General features: G+C 39.1%; 1 protein-coding gene across 3 annotated transcripts; it reads right to left on the reverse strand.

Moving 5' to 3' along the window:
• Positions 1-842: 842 nt before the first annotated feature.
• LOC142968876 (sorting nexin-4-like) lies at positions 843-8072 on the reverse strand. Of its 3 annotated transcripts, none has more exons than XM_076108769.1 (14): positions 7917-8072; positions 7031-7155; positions 6609-6750; positions 6299-6448; positions 5905-5952; positions 5700-5755; positions 5364-5436; positions 5041-5102; positions 4399-4464; positions 4125-4214; positions 3387-3486; positions 3036-3181; positions 2447-2561; positions 843-2336 (listed from the first exon to the last, which is right to left on the reverse strand). In XM_076108769.1, exons 1-14 carry the CDS (start codon positions 8010-8012, stop codon positions 2289-2291), a joined length of 1317 nt encoding a protein of 438 aa, XP_075964884.1. In that variant the 5' UTR covers positions 8013-8072; the 3' UTR covers positions 843-2288. The 3 variants fall into 3 exon arrangements, with proteins under 3 accessions (XP_075964884.1, XP_075964885.1, XP_075964886.1); XM_076108770.1 differs by lacking the exon at positions 7917-8072 and adding an exon at positions 7697-7860; XM_076108771.1 differs by lacking the exon at positions 7917-8072 and adding an exon at positions 7502-7663.
• Between the last annotated feature and the right edge of the window lie 11741 nt (positions 8073-19813).

Genomic DNA, 19813 nt, shown 5'->3' on the forward strand with positions numbered 1-19813 from the left:
TTTCACAGTTCACGTTAAACGGTTCCAGGCTTTGTCTCGCTCTCCAGAGCTGCAGTGTGCAAATATTGAAAGAGCCTTCTTTTTTCTTTTTTTTACAAGTGAAGACAATTGCATTCAAACCACCATATACATATACCATATACATGCTTAGGGTTTTTCCTATATTTCTATGTCATTATAATTATAATTATTATAATTTAGCCGTTTTTCATATCGTACATAATAAATGGTGAAGGACAGGGCACATCTATTACATCATTTAATACCAGATGAAGCACGTTATTAATTTGTAGTAAATACCTAACCTATGATGAAAATAAAAGACCTTCGAGCATCAAAGGGATACATCAAAAGGGAATTTTTTTTTAAATATCTTAAATATTTTTATTGTTGAAAGAGTTGTGCATTTTTTTCCCCACCAGATCAGAAGTAGCTTGACATACTTCTTGTTTTAGGAAACAAATCCAAAGAGAAAGACTTCCTGTGTGATCTCATAATTCATGCGTGATGGGACTTGACAGGCATCCATCACATGAGCGTCAACTCACAGACACACCCATCTGATTCACACACCGTCACTTCAGGTGTCTTGGAAATAAAAGACAAGTCTTGCATAGAGGCAAGGCTGTTATTTTGACACTGATGAATTACAGTAGTCGGACCTTTCGAATGTGCTCATTAAAGTACAAACAAATGCCATTTTACACATGAACATTCAGCAAGCATCCTGCCTCAGTAATCTGTAAACATAGTGTGAAACCAGCACTGCCACATGTCGTCCGAGTTTCACCACCTTGGACTCATATGTACAGTAATTGTTATAAAAATTGCAATGAAAACAGTTTAAAAAAAGAAATGTTTATTAGTGTTTTAGCACAATGATTACATAAACATAAAAACAATCATTTATTGAACACGTTTATTATAAAAACATACATAAAGCTGTAATTTGGGATTATTTCAGTAAACTGATTGTTTATTGAAGGCCGAGGGAAAGTATCTTTGCACAACTTTTACATGTCCACTTTGCACCAATCTTCCCTCTTCAGGATATCATATTAAGGAAGCAAAAGTAGAACATGTATTGTGTATGTATATCATATGGATTGAGCCAGAATTTGAGGATCCAACATGTCCGTAGTTAAAGATTTCCACCATTTGGTCAGTATGTCACAAACATTGACCTGAGGCATGCTTGGAACTCGCGTCTATTATTTAGTGCAATAACTTCACATCAGAAAAAGAGGTGCGGCAGATTGAGAGTGTGGCTGAAAGGGCCCCTCCCCTGTTTTACAAGACCAACGCTCATATTAAGGCTATAAAGCTTGAAAGTAAAGAAAAAGCTCAACTACTGATCTGTAAGCGTGTCGCTTTAACAACACTTATGGTTGCACTTGGTAGATCAGGTAGTTTGTGGTGGTGCCATAACAAAGCCTCCATTAAGTAACTTTACTCTTACTCATGGCTCTTTGCTTTTGGCACAAAACGAAAATAAATCTCTCATCAATTACCGAAAATGCCCTAAGCTTGTCGACCCCTCTCCTGTGCTCCCCACCTGTGATCTGTACTATACAGCACTTTGGTCAGCTATCGATTAATAACAGCATAAAGACTGACTTCAGCATGAAGTGTACCAAACATATTTCAGGAAAAAGAAGAAAAGGAAGTGGTCCATGTTCCCTTGCCTTACAATACGATTTCTTGTTTCTGACAAATCTCCACCTGACATTTTTATTTAATAAACTTTCAGAAGATTACACCTCCCATTTGAGGCTGAGAGGAAGTAGTGGTAGTTCTCAGACTGATTCCCCAACGTCCGTCCTTTTATGTCATTGCACAGTTCTGCTACATTTGGGAAGTGAAGTGTAACTGAAATACACTGCACGGGCATTCCCAATGTGCAACTATCATGCATTATTAGTGCAGGATTTTCCTCTATGACACGCTGACAGCTGTGCAACAAAGGAGGAAAAAGTATTGAGCATTTGGGTCATCTGCAGTAGGACAGTAACGTTAGCAAAATGCCACGTGAATGGTACTGTTAAAGACACTTGGAATTAAAAGGCATGGATCAACTAAATAACTCTGGTGCTTTTTCTAAATAAATGTGTGTGTGTGTGAGAGAGAGAGAGAAAGGCAGAATCATTCAGCGTAGCAAACAAAGTGAGGACAGTATTTTTGGCTCCCATGGTCCGTCTCCGTAAGACTGCAGGTTGGCTGATGGTCCCACTCTGAACAATCCGATTGTTATTGTTTAGGTGCAAGTGAGTGATTGGCTGGAGAGTGGCTCACATTTTGTTGAAACACTCCTTGGCGTTGGACCACACCTGGATTCCCTGAGACAGTTATGGAGTGACAAAGAACAAGAGTGCTTTTGAGAGAGCTGCTGAAGAAATCAACACGCCTTCAGATGTAGGAAAAGTATACAAGTAAAGGAGCCCCTTACCTTCTTACACATGCTGATCTGCATGATGGCATAGCTAATTAGTGCTTCGCGCAAATCTCTGTCCTTCTGTTCCTTGAAACGTTTAATGTCTTCCCAGGCTGTTCGCACAAACTCTCTGGAGACACAATCACAAAGACACATGCTGATCCATTATGCTGACACTTACCTTTTTATACTTTACATCTCTGTATACATTACTACATTACTGTTTACATTCAGTTGATCTATTTCAAATACCGTCTTCCACAAATTTATATTACTTCATTTTATATTTTATTTATGTTTGTATTTTAACTTCCTCATTCTTCGTCAATGACTTCCTTGTACTTGTTGAACATATTATGATGAAGAACTTGGAACTAGGTTCAAAGTTTTCTACGCTGAACGTCAATTTCACGTTCATTAGTTGCAAACGGACACATTCAGTTCACCAAAAACCTGAACACGTTCAATGAAGCGCTCTTTTGGTGTGTTAATGCACAACACTGTGTGAAACAATTCATTATACAAATGACAGGCAAATTGTTTGACTAAAAACAGATATCATGTTTTTCCAGACAGAGGATTGATTCACAGCTGATGAGCTTACTGGCACTCTCTGTTCTTTTCCTTGAGCGTTTCCTCTCCCTCACGGATACTCTGCTCCAGCGCTGCCAACCTGCTCTCCCTCTGCTCCTGGCTCTCTTGGCCGAACAGTTTACTTGTCATCCCCTTCAGAGAAAAGACCCGAACTGTCTGCACACACAGACACACAGACAAATCAGTCGACTCACTGATGTTCTCATCAAAACAGATCACAATAATAAAAAAAAACGAATTCTGTTCATTTATATCACTTTTCATGCACAATTCTCACTTGGCGCAGTCATTGTGTGTGTGTACACTCCCAGAATGTGTAGGAGAAAGTGAGAGACGATGAGAGAGTGTGTGAGTGCCTTACCCCAGTAGCCAGCTCTTCCTTCTGTTGTTTCTTTTGGACGAGGTCCTGAGCTACCATCTCCAACTCGTACTGCATCAGCTCATGTTTCCTACACACTGACCTGAATCCACAAACACACACACACTCAGAAATTAACACAGTTTTAATAAGTCGATGAAAATGTGAACCCAAAAAATGTGTAGTCCTATTATATTGATGCATCCTGATACTAACATTACAACAGACAGACGGATGATAAAGACATAAGAGATCTCCATCCTAACATCAGTTCTTGTTGATAACCACAGGTCTGCATTACATGCTCTGCTGAAAGATGTTTACATATGCTATAAAGCATTTGCATTAGCTCTGTTGCGTGTTACTTTGTTTTGAATAGAACGATACAGAACGATGGCAACATGAGGCGGAATCACAAAAAGGCAGTGTTGGATATTTCTGAAGTCTGCCTCAGGAAATAATAAGAACGAATTAGAGTGTGGAAAACACAGGGTCGTATCTCTACAGCTGCTCACATTAAGAAACATTAACAATGAAATACCAATTCACTGAGTCAAGAAAACTCTAAGGATTAATAAACTGATGTTTGATATGATATTTCTTCAAACCAAATGTGCCGACTTGCAATCCCTTCTGATGGTCTGTTAAAACCAATAAGAGCATTTGTTAGATTGACTAATATTACCCTCCGGCTTATTGTTTGGCCTCGTATAGATACGTCTCTCTGTGTCTCAAACATACCTGACAGCATCAGTGTAGAAAAGGTATTCTTTCAGTTGGTCTGCATAATGCTCTTCTTCCTCCAGAATGTCATCTATTGATGCAGCGTACCTGTACACATGTCGCATTCACAAGTGAACCGATGCAGAGAATAAAGCATTATGTTTGAGGATGTGTTGAAGTTAGTAGTTTAGTGACTTGTGTATTGCTGCTTCAGTAAACACATTTAAGTGTAAGCTACAGTCTGAGTGTGTGAGAGGGTAGAGTAGTTGAAGGGCAACTTTAGTCCACTTACGTGTCCATGTGGTGGCCCGCACTCTGTAGTCCATCTCCCATCTCTTTTTCTATAGCACTCCATTCACTGGAGACACAACAATTTAGGTTTAATTCTGCAACTCTCAGTTCAGTCCATGCAGCCTGAAGACTTTTTCTTACAAGTGCTTTGTGCGCTACAATTTGCTCCTGGACGTTTACAGCCTTATTTTATTTACAAAATTCATCTTGAAGCTTCAAAATTCTTTCGCTAAGCATCTCACCCATACAATTTCATGTCAAAATAATACAGAAAACCAAAAGAAAATGATGAAGTCGAAACATGGCCTCTCCATGAACAAAGGAATTACCCTGCGACCCCCTTTAACACTGAAGTCATCAGTATGTATACTACATGTAGAAGAAGTTCACATCCGTTTCCTTATGCCAAAAAAACTATAACTATAGATAGATAGCTAGCTCTATATATATATATATATATATATATATATATATATATATATATATATATATATATATATATATATATATATATATATATATATATATATATATATATATATATATATATATATATATATATATATATATATATATATATATATATATATATATATATATATATATATAGTTTGGGCCTAAATGAGGGAACTGTGTTTCTCACCTGAAGACTCTGCCGTAGTTACCATGGACTTTGTAAACTCCATACAGCCTGTCTGCTACTTTCTAGAATTAAAAAAAATAAATAATCAAATTAATCATTATTACATCGTCGGAAAAATAAGAACAGGAGCTCACACAAGCCGACTGTACTACTTGCCCGAGACAAAATTACAGAGTCAAAAATCTACCAAGCTAAAGTCATTTTTCTCAGAGGTTGGCAAAATAACACAATAATGTGCAAAAAAAGCATAAACCACTGGCCTCAGCAGACAGTTAAATATAGGTGTGTGTGTGTAAGTGCGTTTCACACATGCCAAAACTCACCGCCCGCACCCTCAGTAACTGAGAGATGACAGAGTTCAGTTCATCACTGTAGAGTTTCAGTGCTGTGAATCGCCTGGAGAACACAACACAGGGATCAGAACTCAAACAGTGTTTAACTCAATCTAAACATTTCTGTTACTCTAATCATCTTACTACCTGTTGTGCCACTGGGATCCTTCATTGTGAATTAGGTCTACACATTACAGCTCCTAAGAAAACTATTTCACGATGATTCAGTAATCTGACTAAATGTCCTGCTTTGTATAAATCCTGGTCAAACGTTTCAGAGGCAAACCAATGAAAAGTTAACTTTTTATCCGTCTGTTTTTCACCTACTTGTCAGGGTTCTTGACTCTGAACATGGCACTCAGAGACTTTAGTCTGGAGTCAACCTGGTGGGGAACAGAAGTATACACACGTTAACAGGGTTTTATGTTGCATATGGCATACAGGAGCATTCAAGAACTTTGCCTATAATAAAACAAGTGACAGAAACACTGACATCCATGTAAAATGTGAAGGAGACAAACTAACTGTATACCTTGTCTTGGAAACCTGTCTCCAAAACCGCCTCCCTCCATTCTTTCTCCTGAGGACAGATGATTGACAGATGACTGATACATAATAGACAGGATTATCAACCACGCTGTGTACAAATTGGGCTTTTAAGCTACAACAAAACACCACAAAGGGCTGCGCTGGATTGAGCATGTTGCTACAGGATACAGGGAAACGGTGAACTACAAATGCGACCGTTCAGTTTAAAGGTGTGGCAAGAAGGATGCAAGGATTTTCAAACCAGAGCAGCTTCATGCATAGTTTGGCCAAAGTGTTATTGTCAATTTGAAATCCCTGTCAGACTGTGAGACTAAGTGTGGCAGAAGCAGTCAATGGGACATTATGTGGACCATAATGAGTGAGGCTTAAGCGTTTACCTCTGTCAGAAAGAGGAAGAAGATTTTGTCATTGGAAAGGACAGGATGCGATGCAACACGAAGCAGGAAGTTTTCCAGGCCGACTCGCCGTCTCTCAACAAAGTCTGGGTCGAGGTTGTCGGCGGACATTTTGTGCCACACAAACTCTGCCTACAAGAGGGACAAAAGAACAAAATGTGAATACCACCTCAAAAGATAAGGGGCGTCTCTACTACCAGGAAGAAACTGAAGAAAGACTACATGTGAAGTTTTATCACAAAACGTCCTTAGTTATACCCAGCAAATGAATTATTTGTAATTCTTTTCTCACCCTTTTCTCTGGTAGTGGAGGGATGATGATGTAGGGGTAGGTGACCAGGAGGTACGTTCTGAGCAACTCAAACTCACTGTAGCGTCTCCACAAAGTATCAGGTGTGGTGGGAGTACCCCCCTCTGGAAGTGTCTCAGCCGGCCTGTAGACAGAGGAATGGCAATAAACCGTGTTGTTATTAGGTGTCAAACTGCATCCCTGGGAGGAAGTATTTAACTTAATTACTCTAAGGACACTATGACATAACATCGGCCAAGATAAAACAAATGTCCTGTGTGCTTTTATTATTGAAGTGTAGGAGAAAGTGGTCCCACTCCACTCTTCTTGTTGTCCCAGCTGTGTGTTTCTGCATCACCATGAAGATGTTTGCATAATGCTGGAACACTAATGGCAGCAGAAAAAGACTCCAGTGCATGACCTACCGTGTCTCTATGAGGTAGACTGTATAGGTTTCCTGCATGTTAACCGTGTTCTTCCCTGTTCTCTTCTCTGCCTCGGTCACATTCATCTCCATTTTTCTCAGCAGAGTTGACCCTCTTTCCACCATCTATACAGACAAGAAAATAATAATGAGTGGGCACGACAAGTCAATGAAAGTAAAAAAAGACAAATATATGAGGGAGCATCAGAAAAAGTAATATCAGGTGAACAGACAGGTTTGTGCAGGGTAAGCGTGGTTCCCAGGACAAACAAAGACAAATGCCCACTCTGGTGGACAGTAAAGTTGTATTATATTCTGTTCTACGCTATGCAAACAGATGAACTGCTGTTTTGCAATGTTAGATAACCTTCTGCAACATTATCACGCTTCTTTATAAAGGGTATGACAGGCGTGTGCAGGTCACACAACAAGGCAATACTACCACCATTAAGTACTAAAAATCATTGCTTACGTATCCGGAAATGAAATGAAACCACGGTAAATAAGACTGGACTTGCAGGACACAAAGAGGTCTCTGGATAATTTAAAGTCAACTCAAGGCTTTAGCGTTCAAACTTGCTAGCACGCGAGCTAACAGCAGGAGTAAAGTTTACAAAGTGACGTTATAGCTTCGAACTACTGCTAGCAAACGCAACTTCGAGCTCACTTTGCAACTGTATGGATACCGTGCAGAGCTAGCAAGTTAGCTACGTTTAGCTTTGAAGAGGTGAAGGGAAAAGTCTCAGTTGCTTCATGTCACTCACGTTGACTCCACCTAACGTAGCTAACGTTAACTGTTACGTTCGGCCTGTTTGGGAAAGTGTTGACTAGTGAAAACAGGCTTTTTAGCTAAAAAAAAAAAAAAAAAGTATATCAAAAAGTACGACCGTGTTTATGAGGTTGTTCTCGGATTCTGTTGACGTGATGTCGGTGTTACCGATCACAGCTACTTCTTCGATACTTCCAGAGTCTGCCATCATCATCTGGCTGCTGTTGTCAACTGAGCTGGCAGCGAAGTGTTTCCTCTGCTTTACGCATGCGCGTTTCAGACTTCACTATATACTTTTTGATCCAACTAAATTAATGGTAATAAATGATTAATGTCCATTCGATCATACATGGCTCATACAAAATGAAACAAAATAGGATAATAATACTACTAGAATACATATCCACAATAACAATATAATATCATAACTATCACTGGCAATATTCTTATTATATAAGACTGATTAAATGTAGAATGCAACAATGCAATTAGAGGTAATGACAAGACCTTAAATTGTACTGAAACTACTCCAACATTGCAAGTGACCATATAAAGTGGTTACGTTTCAATTCAGAACAACAAAAAGGCAATTCCCACGTGTTAATGTGCAGGTATTAGCCTACAAAATGCTTGGGATTCGCTACCATGATTGTTGTTCAAAATGCTGCACATTTGAAGCAGATCAATTGATGGTTTCTGAAGTTTCCATGCAGCTTTGCTGAATTGGTGAACCCAATTGCTTTGGCAAGGCTGACATCTACTGGTGGTGTTTATTTCCATTTTACTCATAGAGCTTGTGATTTTGTTCGTATTGTTTCTTATTTTTGACAACTTTGGAAAAGTAATGACTTTATATTTGTGAAATGCCCCCTTTTGACTGAATTGATTCAGTTTGCAGAATATGTGTAATTTAAGCTTTCCCCACTGAAGGATTATCAAGTACAATGGGAAATGCTATCATTCTTTTGTGTCGACACCCATCCTAAACATTGATCTTGTTAATGCTTAAACATGCTGTCTGACCATGACGGTTTTGTAATATCAAGTATTATATTAGGATATTACATACACCATACATTCAAGAAATAAAACAAATTCAACATTTTCTGACTTTTCATTGCTCTCATGTTTAAAAACAAAATTCTGAAAAGGGTGTCATAAGTGATGAAACTTCAGTGATATCATTTGGTCCCTCTCTCTTATTGGCTGATGCTTGTGGGCCCAGATGTGAATGAGAGGGATGCGGTATGCCTCAGGCCAGTAAACAGCACAGAAACACGGCCTTCTAGTTCCTGTGGTCTCGCTGTTGTGCAGAGTTTAATGTTTAAAAAGAAGGGTGGAGCAGCATCTGTAAGGAAACATTTTATATAAATGCCACTGGGCATAGAGTGGAGTGTTGTGGGATGTGGATGAAAAATAGATACAAAGAAATGCATAACAGAAGAAACAAGGTATGAAGGTGAAATTATTTAACATAATGATTTCCTTTAAAGTCATCAATGACACGGATGCATCAGGTATGGGCGGATGGATGGAGTGATGGTCGGATGTGGTTTCAGGCTGCAGCGTGTCACGAAACACAAAGCTCTTTTCTGTGACCAGCCGTAGTCACAGCAACAGCATAGTTACCATTCTTTCCTGCCACTGACCTCAAGCCAGCCACCACCACTTCCTGTCCGCACACAGACGCACACACATATACATGTATACACATAAAAACACAAACACACACACATACACACACACATACGCACACACCTCTAGCCCTCTTTGGTTGACTATAATCGGCCATTTTTAGAACCACGTTCTTGAATACTAAGCTACAATAAACTATGTGCAGTGTGTGTGTGTGTGTGTATTTCTTCCTGTCTTGTCTATATTTGGAGGGTCTGTCCTAAAGCTACTGAGTGACTGTAATTCAGATGGGTATGTGTGTATTATACACTGAGTCATGATATTCATGTCAAATTGCCAGGAGACAAACAAGAATACAAATTATTGTTGATAATACTGATCAACTGGATATACATGTCAAATGGCAATTTGGAAAATAGCAGATCAATTGCTATTACAAATGATTTTCAAACATGACTGTGTTTTGTTTTGTTTTTTTGCATGTATGTTGATGAGAATAATCCCTCAGTTCACTGGTTTATTTGACTATTATCTGTTGCTCAAATTAATCACTTCTTTGCTTCGTACATTTAATGGTTAGAGAAAATGATTCATCCTTCAGATAAAGTTTGACTACTGCTGAACAGCAGAGGGCAGCAAAAATCCAAGAATGTTGATGAACAACAACTTGTGGTGTATGACAATGGGAATCAGTAGGCACAGTATTACACAATGTGGTTGGGCATACTGTAATATGAGTACAATATAAGTACAATAGGTCTCTTTCACAGCAGACATTTTGACTTGTCATAACAGACAACGCACTGGTGTTACTAATAGCATTAACAATGGATCTGCTCGGTTGTCCCAGTAAGCCATGCCAGTGTGACACCAAGCCAGCATGTACAACACCAGGGCCCCGAAAGTGACATGTCAAAATGTCTTCCATGAAGAAGGCCTATTTGTTATAATATTTTATTATGTGCTTGACATAATTCAATAATAGGAGCCACTGTAATAGGTTGTCAAATAGCAGTACTAAAATTCATGTTTAACATGACAATTACTGCAGACAATAACATTACTGTGTATGAATATGAATATAGTGTTTACATATATTCCACAAATGCACCTCATGGCTGGGTTCACTGTCAATATGCTATTCCAGAGTGATGGACATTGCAGTATTGCAGTGAGTATTACTGAGTATAACCATTTACAAGTAATTGTACTGTTTTTAGTCTGTGTTTTTGTTTGCTCCAAGTCAATTTTACATTTTATTATTATTTTTTTTTAGAAAACAATATTTGGGGTTTGAGTCTCATTACTGTTGATTGCCACCTTTCTGTCTTTGCATGTCTCAAGGCCAGTTTTCCGGGGCCAAAATCAAAACTAGACAACTTTATTCATGACTTATCCTCCTCCTGCAAGTTATCTGTGTTGTTTTTGTTTTCAGTTTTTTTTTAGATCTGAATGTTTTGTAGCATTATAAATGCATTCTTCATTGCTTTATATACATCCATGTATGTTTATTTATGGCTTATACGTTTTAGAAAGTTGCACTTTACTTGCGTGTTTATGTGTACGCGTGTGTGCATGCTGTATACAAGGCTGGTCACGAAGGTCATAAAGAGGAAGTCCTTGCGGTGAGTAGAAAGGAACACATGTTTTGCTTGATGTCATAGTCTGCATCCTTCAATTTCCTCTCCTTCATCCATCTATTCTTGCCTTTGACCGTGGTGGAAAACTCATGCAGTGTGTCCAGTGGGCCTTAGTTTGTGTGGGTGAGTATGCACATGTATTGTGAAGCTTCGTTGGTACGGTAAGATGTTTATAATAATCTTGGCTTGCTGTAGACCTTTTGCACATGGGATTACCTTCAAATTAAGAAAACATTTATATATTTTTTTATAAATGATGTTCAAAATAACCTCTATTTCAACAGTTTTTAATATTTTTATTATGTAAATTACCCATACGAATCTTAATTTAGCCTTAATTGTCTAATTTAATGACTCATTCTACCAGATCTAACCAGATCAATTAATACAATTACATATATTTCAAATTATTATAGCTTTTCATATTTCTACCCTTATAGCAGCATTGCACATTTATGATATGCAAATTATAAATATTTAAAGTCAACAGCTCATAGTTACCAATCTAAACTGAGACATCAAAGGGCAGATCATCTTTTTATAGGATTAACTTCTGTTTAAATACTTATATTTGTGCCAAATCAGCATCGCTTTGAAAACAAGTTTCTTCCCTTGTGTCTCTTCTTTCCCATTTTTCCTACAAATTTAAAAGATTTCCTCCTGTTTTCTCTCCCATCCATCACCAGCGTGTTGACAAATTAAGATGTGTAAGTCTCACTGAACGCTTCTCTGCTTGACTGACACTGCTTTCCAACAAGCTTACACGTGCACACTTGCATGCGTACGCATTTATTGGCACTTAGTCTCACACACACACACACACATGCAAACACACATGCAGAGTGTGAGCAATGCAGTATAATAAGCAGCGTGGCAGAGATGTGGTCAGCTTTGCCCCATGTGCAATCGTTGAGAAGCCACATGAAGGCTTCTGGGTATTAAAGGACAAGCCTTGGTTGACTGGGAGGGAATCTGTCATGCAACAAGAAAACTGTGTTTTTCACCCTTTTCTCCCTCTTTCATTTCTTCTCGATCCCATTTTTTTTTCTTTACCCCTCTTCCTAAGTTCTGTCTTTCACCAAATCCTCTGTCTCTGCCCACTTTTTTCCTCCTTCTTCATTTCTTTCATTCTGTGGCATATTAGACTCAGTTGTAATACTCTCCAGCTTAAAATGCTTAGACCACTGGAATGTCCCGTCAAAGAGGTGGGCGGGCCCGGGGGGCGGGACAGACCAACATGACCAATTAAGGAGGAGATTGAGGTAAGACGGACAGCTTCTAAATGGTGTAATAACAACCTACTAAAATGTAATTACAATGCAATAGCAATAGACACTTCTAATGACAGGATGTATATGCCAATGTGATTTCCTAATTATGGCCTTGGCATAATGGGCGACTGTTAACATGGCGTGGAGATTATAGAGAGGTGTCTGAATGCAGAAATGCAACCACAAGGACTTGTAACAGTGGAATGGTCACTCAGAAGTCCTGCCAAGTCTATTGATCACAAAAAGTAGGTTAACGAGTTTGAGAGGGAGCCTAAAAGTGAAAGATAGTGTGAGCTTGAGTGAGTGATTTAATTGAGTAGTTTAGCCACTTAGCCAACTATCCAGTTGTCCATTCACCTGTCCATCCAGTCAATATTTTTTCTTGTCTATCAAGACTCTATCTATATAATTCAGGTTATTCCTCTGTCGGTCCAACTTCAATCCTCACAAAGTGCTCATGACCATCCACTGTCCATCTGTCTTTCCGTCTGTCTGTATGTGATGCGTCCGTCCGTCCGTCTATCATCCATCCATCCATCCATCCGTCCATCCATCCATCCATCTCTAACAAGAGGAGTGGATGGTGGCGTCCATTATTACAGAGCATCCCAGAATAGAGTCTCGTTTTATTACAAGTCCCTCTGGTCGCCGTGGCTACCCAAATTACAGGCAAGGCTTCTCACACATAAAAAAGGTTGCGCTGCCGAAAACCAGCCACCTCAATAAAGGATGGATTAGAAAATCCTTTGCTTTTTTCCTTTCCTTCCCTTTTTGAAAGGTTTTCTGCACAATTTTTTTCCCTCTGGTGTTTTGTTTTATGTTGGGGTGCAGCGGTCTTCTTCAGTGGTTTTGCTCCCCGACCCTGCGGCGGGAAAATACGCTCACTTGTGGGTTTCTGGGAAGGCAGCGGTGGACAAAACATCTGCTGGGAGCAAGATGTATGCAAGTGTGTGTGTGTGTGTGTGTGTGTGTGTGTGTGTGTGTGTGTGTGTGTGTGTGTGTGTGTGTGTGTGTGTGTGTGTGTGTGTGTGTGTGTGCGTGTGTGAGAGTATGTGCATATAGGGGCACTGCCCTGGCATCCATGTTTAAGTTTAAAGATCTGTTTGAGTGATAGCAAAAAAGTAGGAGTTAGTGTGAAAAATATTCAATACAAGTGTTGTTTTTGTTTTTTTCTAACCGTCTACCCAACATAACAAAATTGTATGATAGGTGTTTACATCTTCAATTAGCCTTCTATTTAGTTAAGGTAGCCCCACTGTTCGAGCTAGCAATAAAAGCTAAAGTTAGCGTGCCTTCCATTCAAAGTTTCAGCATTCCAACAGTAGCTGCATCAATATATGTCATCCACCTCTTAAATACTGCACTCAGTGGGTATTTCAGGGAGACTGTGAATGTGGAAAATTAAAGATATACAGAGATGGGACAACGTTATCTGTTTAGAAAGCTTTCACATCTCAATGGCGTGTAATCCAGGGAAATAGGACTGTTTTTTTCAGGAGCACTTAATTTAGTTTTGGTTAGGATATTATACATTGAAGCAAAGGCTGTGATTTTAACCTGATTCATCACACATTCATTTTACTTGCCCTTCAAGACATATTTGAATCAATATGATATTACTGAGTTTCTCCAAAACAGGAACAAAGAACTCCATGTCTCCTTTTTTCTGGCCCTGGCATAATACAAAAAGGAACTTCACACTCAACTGTGTACTGAAGAATTCAGTGTGCCATGTGAACAAGATGTTCGGTTTCCTTTTCCTGTTATTAACTTTAAGTACATACCTCTGTGTGAAAATATCATCAGAAATGAAAAATAAATCATTTGAGGTTTAACTTGTTAAAGCACATTTGCACCTTTATGTCAGATCAAACAGTCTCCAAGTCCTCGTCTTACCAGATGTATTTTCTTTTTAACCCTTCCCTGCAAGTGACCTTATAGTAAGGTAGTTATTTTCCACGTTCCCAGACTAGTGTAAATATTTACTAACACATACAATAAAACAGCTTTAACTGTTTGAAAATGGTGCAGTATTCCATTTAGTTTTTGTTCTGTTTGACTTAATTGTCAGTCTACTTCTATCTGGAGATCTGTTTCATCCAATATCAAGCAGGGTTTTTCATAGCCTGAGTCATCTTCCACTGTAGTGATTCAGAAGCAGTGTTTCTTTGATTGAAAATGTTACCAGCTGACGGTTTACCCAAAAATATCTGACGACGAACTGAACCCTGAACAACTGAGAAATGGTGGAGTGAGTGGAGTAATTCTGTGTATTGTACAGCAACACAGCACCAGGTGTAATATACAATGATGCAGTCATCTCTATGGTAATGCGTTGTGGTCCTATCTTGGGAGAGACAGATCACAGAGATTCAAAGGAAGACATTAAAGCTGGAGACTGGAACTTTTTGATGTATGGAGAAAAGATGAGGGGTTGGGGAGATCTATCACCAAGAAAAAAAAAGGATGTTTACAGAAGTTTCGTTCACATCCTTTAAAACCAAAAGAAGAAATATAGCCTGGGATGCAGTCTCATTAAACAATATGAGGGCTCTTTATCATGTGGCAACCCACCGGAAGTAGGGCTGCGACCCATCGTGGGTTCCGTCCCATCGTTTAAGAAGCCAGGGTTTTACGGGAAGTGTGAATGCGGTTCGTGATGAAAGGATGGGATGAGGTGTGTGTGTGTGTGTGTGTGTATGTCTGTTTGTGTGTGTGTCTGCAGTACACGCTGTTATTATGTTGCTGCGGTTGTAATGATGTAAGATGCTCGCAAGGGCGTAAACAAGAGCAGCACGCTATCTACAAACAACATATGAAAACATCATGTTTCTGCGGGTCTCAAATAGATGAAGAGAAAATGTTGATTTCAGACCCCATTTGTACCAGAAAAAGTAGGGATATCGTATACTTTCAGGATTTTAGGTATTTAGGGAAGGTTGTTTCAAACCAAGTGCAATTAGTTTTTTGTCAGATACCTCTGAGAAACACACACTGTTGATATGCCGTAGACATTTAAATGAACACTTCAGGAACCATTCGCTGTATGATAAATACGATTTTTGAGCTGTTTTCAGGTTGAGACTCCAAATTTTCCAAACATTCCAAACGAACATGGCAGCCGGTTGGATAGGAAATAGAGTTAACAATCGCTTTTATTGAGCCGTGGACGGAATAGTTCTCCATCTTTGAGAATTCTGGAAATTGCTTCAGAACAGCTGTGAGTGTTTGTAATCAGACAATCAAGTGGATGCTTAGATTGACGGGTTATTATCTTTCTTTGAAACTGATGGCCTCTACTGTGCATGACTTGAACACTAAAACTTGAGAGACACAGACTGGGGTTAAGCACAACCTGGCATCTATCAGGTCTAATACAGACACATTCAATCTCACACCTTCAGGGAATACATGATTTACAGTCGAAGGTCCCTTAGTTTTTATTTTCATTTTTAGTGTGTCTATAGCTGGGCTGCTAATATGTTGAATGTATTCCTATCCCAACAAGTTTTCAAATACCCTGCATTCTTGTTCTTCACTTTGATTGGAACATTTCTCTTTTTATGGCACATTACTTCTGCCGACTGTTGATGTTTGGAATTGCAGAAAACAGAGGGGCAGTATACAGCTGTAAGGGAGACATTGGTGGTCTCTCAGTAGGGGTTGGTTGGAATATCTCTATAACTATTGGATGGATTGCCATGACATTTTATAGAAACATTCATGGTCTCCAGGAGATACAGCCTACCGGCTCTGATGATCCTCTGACTTTTCTTCTATAGCACCACCATGAGGTTCACATTTTCATGTCTTAGTAGATCTTGTAAACTGACGTCAAGATTAGAAGGATTGGCACAACGTTTGAACAGACATTCATGGTTCACAAACAATGTATCCCAATGTCTTTGGAGATCTTGACTTTTCCTGTATAGCATGAGGTTGAGATTTGTGGTTTTGAGTGAAAGGTCTCAACTACTACTTTACTACAGGATAAATTGCCATGCACTGCGCCACAGACATTCATATTGTGCTTAGATTGAACTGTAATAACTTTGGTGATCCCCGGACTTTTCATCTAGCATCTATCATCTGGTAAAAAGTTTATTTTTTCCAATAGTTTGGTGAATGACCAAATACCAGAATGCCAGCTCGATATCCTGATGGAGCGTGCTCCGATGATGAAGACTGGGGGATGCGGTTGAAAGATAGTAAGCTGACCTTTTAGTTAGGATTGCGCATGCTGTTCCCAATTTCAAGAATGAACTTTTATGCGCAAGCTATCAAATCATTTATCATTATTTAATTTCAAGTATACTCTGCTAGAAAACAGAGCCAAAATAAAAACAACACAAACATGTGTCTCTGAATATCTACACATCACTATATTTCTATTACGTCTCTGAGAAATTTGAAAAACAAATTATTCACAATTCACAACTAATGCCTTTTAATCCTCTCGGGCAGATTGATCACATACAGTAAATGCATTTATGTCAAATTTAATAAACCCTGTTTCACAAAAATCCCCGAATGTACCCTTTCTGTTATAAATGAAACACTGACGCTCCTTCTCCTTCTCTGTTATTGCCTTATCCACCCCCACCCCCCTCCACCCTTCTGCCTTGTCAATCAGTAGAAGGAGGAAAAAGTCATTAAATCTCTCTATATATGTAATTACAGTCTGCCTGTATGTTGCTAAATACGCCCCGGCGCTAGTCTGGTCTCCCTGGTCATGTTTTTTCCTCCCACCGGTTGTGTTTAAAGCCCTTATAATTGGCAGAGGCAGCGTGTCAGGATTAGAAGCTGCTGATTTGAAACCCCGACCCCTTTTCCCCTCGCCTGTCTTCCCCCCTCCTCAGACAACCACAACCTTAAACCCCAAACTCCTTCTTCCTCATCATCCTTGTATCACGTGTTGGGATGAAAGAGGGAATACCATTAAATTCCAATAAATGACGAATTATTGTCCTATATGTACAGATAGTTCGCTACTGAGTAAAGGTGTTACTGAGAGATCAGTCTCAATGAGCTTAACTGTTTCTTATTAACACATTTTACGATTTTCCTTCAATTTGATTGTAACAGTCTACTACTCTATTTTGACTTTTTGTGACTCATCATCACCAAATTCTCAGCATTTGTCAATTAAAATGACTTTCCTGATTTAATTGATAAAATGCACCCCCACTGTGGTATGACCTAACTTGCCTCCAACTTTCCATGTTTTTTCTACTAACTGCTAGCAGAAATGACATGCATCTGGACATCCATAGACCCATGCATCCTTCCACATGTAGCGTTACATTATATTTGAAGCCTATCATGAATAATTGTTAGCCTTGTTAAGGGGTTTTCACAAGTGTTAATTAAGTTAGTGTATATTTGACTGGTGCCTGCAGGACGCCTGTGGTCAGTTGTCTACCTCTCTCATCTCACACTACAGTCCTCTTATTCAGAACACCACTTTCCAAGGAGGCAGATTTAGCTACAGTTTTTTCCCCCCGTCTTTTAGAGATACCAAACTCAACCTTTAAGATGGTCAATATTTACATCCTGAACAGTACAGTGCAGTGAAATGATTTGATTTAAAAACTTTGAATGTGTTTGGTTGTAGCATAAACCTGCTGTGTTTTTTACAGGGCTACAGGGCTACCCCTGTCTCACTGGCAGTAGTAAAAACCCTTGTGGGTTTAGACAAATGAAGGTTGTTTGGGCCATCAAAGCATTTAAAGTGGAAATGATGGAGCTGATGGTCAGTGATGTCAGCAAAGATGTTGACTTTGTCTGAGTCAGAGCAGTTTCTGGTCAGTAGAGCCCCTAATTTCTCGGTCTGTCCGTCTCTGTCTTCCTGTTTCTGTCTCTGTTTTAACCTCTCTCACTCTCACATCATCTCACTCTGTTCTCTCTCACACATCTAAAAACTGCTGCCCTGTCATCCAGGTCAGTGTGCTGACCTGAGCCAATGCATTCACAAATCTTAAGTGAATCTTAAAGATGCATTGCATCGATCTTTGCACTAAATGTAATGCATTACATGCATGTTATTGCGTGATTTATGCCTTATGACTGATTTACAACTTTGGAAAGGAAGTAGTAATGACTTAATTAAAAACATGACAAAAGGAATCTAAATTGTTATTTTTGCAAGCTACATCAGGAGGATGTTTATTTTTTAATTGAAACTGGGAAACATTAAAAGTTCATGTTACTGACAATGCACTATGGCTTTTCGGTTCGCTGCAGCGGCTATGCTAATTTCTTTCTCCCCTTTTTAGCCACCGGCGTGTTTGGCTGCGCCCATTATACTGCTGTGACTGTACTTTGTCTGATCAGACAAAAATTGGACCAAAAGTAGGGTTCCCAAAGGTTCTTAGAACTATGCTATATTTATGCTGCAATAAACTCAGTTTTGTTTTCTATATAAAGTGACATTGAAACACAAGTAAATCTATCTATTTCCAAAGTAGCAGCCTGATACAAATCTCATATGATATAAATGTGTTAATTAAGTCCAAGGTGGATATTTTGTTGACAATGTAATCTTAATGCTGTGCTGCTTGATGAAAATGGAGTGCAGATGTTGCTGCGGAATGGAGGCTGCTTGAGGTATAATTATGGTAAGGTGAAATGAGGCTGTTGATGGTGAATGAAGCCAAATGAAGACGTTTTTGGCTGGGGTGTTATTTTCAGTGAGGCACAGACATGTTTTTAAACAGGGGGAGCAGTACTCACAGTGTATGAACTCCACGCCGACATACAACACCACACATTTCACACAATTATTTATGAATGCACACTGAGACAGAAGATAATGAGTGACCTTGGAAAAATATTTAAAGTTCATGAGGTGTCCTTGCTAAAGCCCATGGGGAAAGAGAAATCTGAGAATAACACTGTCTTCTGTATTCTACAGATACACGTGAATAAATGAGGGAAATACATCAGAGGTTTTCAGCACCTTTACACACACACACACTTGTAAATATACACACAGGTCATGTATGTTCCACTGCTTTACCGCTGGCTCACTGAGTAAACATGCAGCATATGCACAGTTAACAAGTCAACATATCCAGCTAGCGCCAATAGTCTCCCATCAGCAATTTCATTCATAAATCATCTACAGCTTCCTTTGAAACACAGATGAAGAGTTTGGTCAAAGTGACACCTTTAGAGACATCCTTTAAGAAAGTGGCCTGGGTTAGCATAGCAACAACAAGTCGTGATGAAAGATTGTATGTTAGAGCTTCCATATGTTCAGTCTGCTTGGATCAGGCAAATTTCACACTCAAGTTGTATCCTTCTTGTGTCAGTTGTTGTCAAGTTGAAGTTTAAGGTGAAATGAGGTGTGAAGGGTGTTATTGATGTCGAAATCTAAAGTGATATGGATATGGAAAAGCACAAGGGACTTTTCAAGCTGAGCTTAAGTAAGAACCCCTTCATTTTTTATATAATACCTTAAAAGAAAG

The sequence above is a fragment of the Anarhichas minor genome, unplaced genomic scaffold, assembly GCF_050575085.1.
Source record: "Anarhichas minor isolate MPS153535 unplaced genomic scaffold, ASM5057508v1 ptg000004l, whole genome shotgun sequence".
Classification (NCBI taxonomy): domain Eukaryota; kingdom Metazoa; phylum Chordata; class Actinopteri; order Perciformes; family Anarhichadidae; genus Anarhichas; species Anarhichas minor.

Excerpts from the sequence above, each read along its gene's own strand:
- LOC142968876 (XM_076108769.1), bottom strand. The coding sequence starts at position 8,012 with ATGATGATGGCAGACTCTGGAAGTATCGAAGAAGTAGCTGTGATCGGT. Across the intron at positions 5,953-6,298 it reads TCTTCCTCTTTCTGACAGAG|GAGAAAGAATGGAGGGAGGC; the intron begins GTAAACGCTTAA and ends ATCTGTCCTCAG. Across the intron at positions 4,215-4,398 it reads GCGGGCCACCACATGGACAC|GTACGCTGCATCAATAGATG; the intron begins GTAAGTGGACTA and ends ACATGTGTACAG.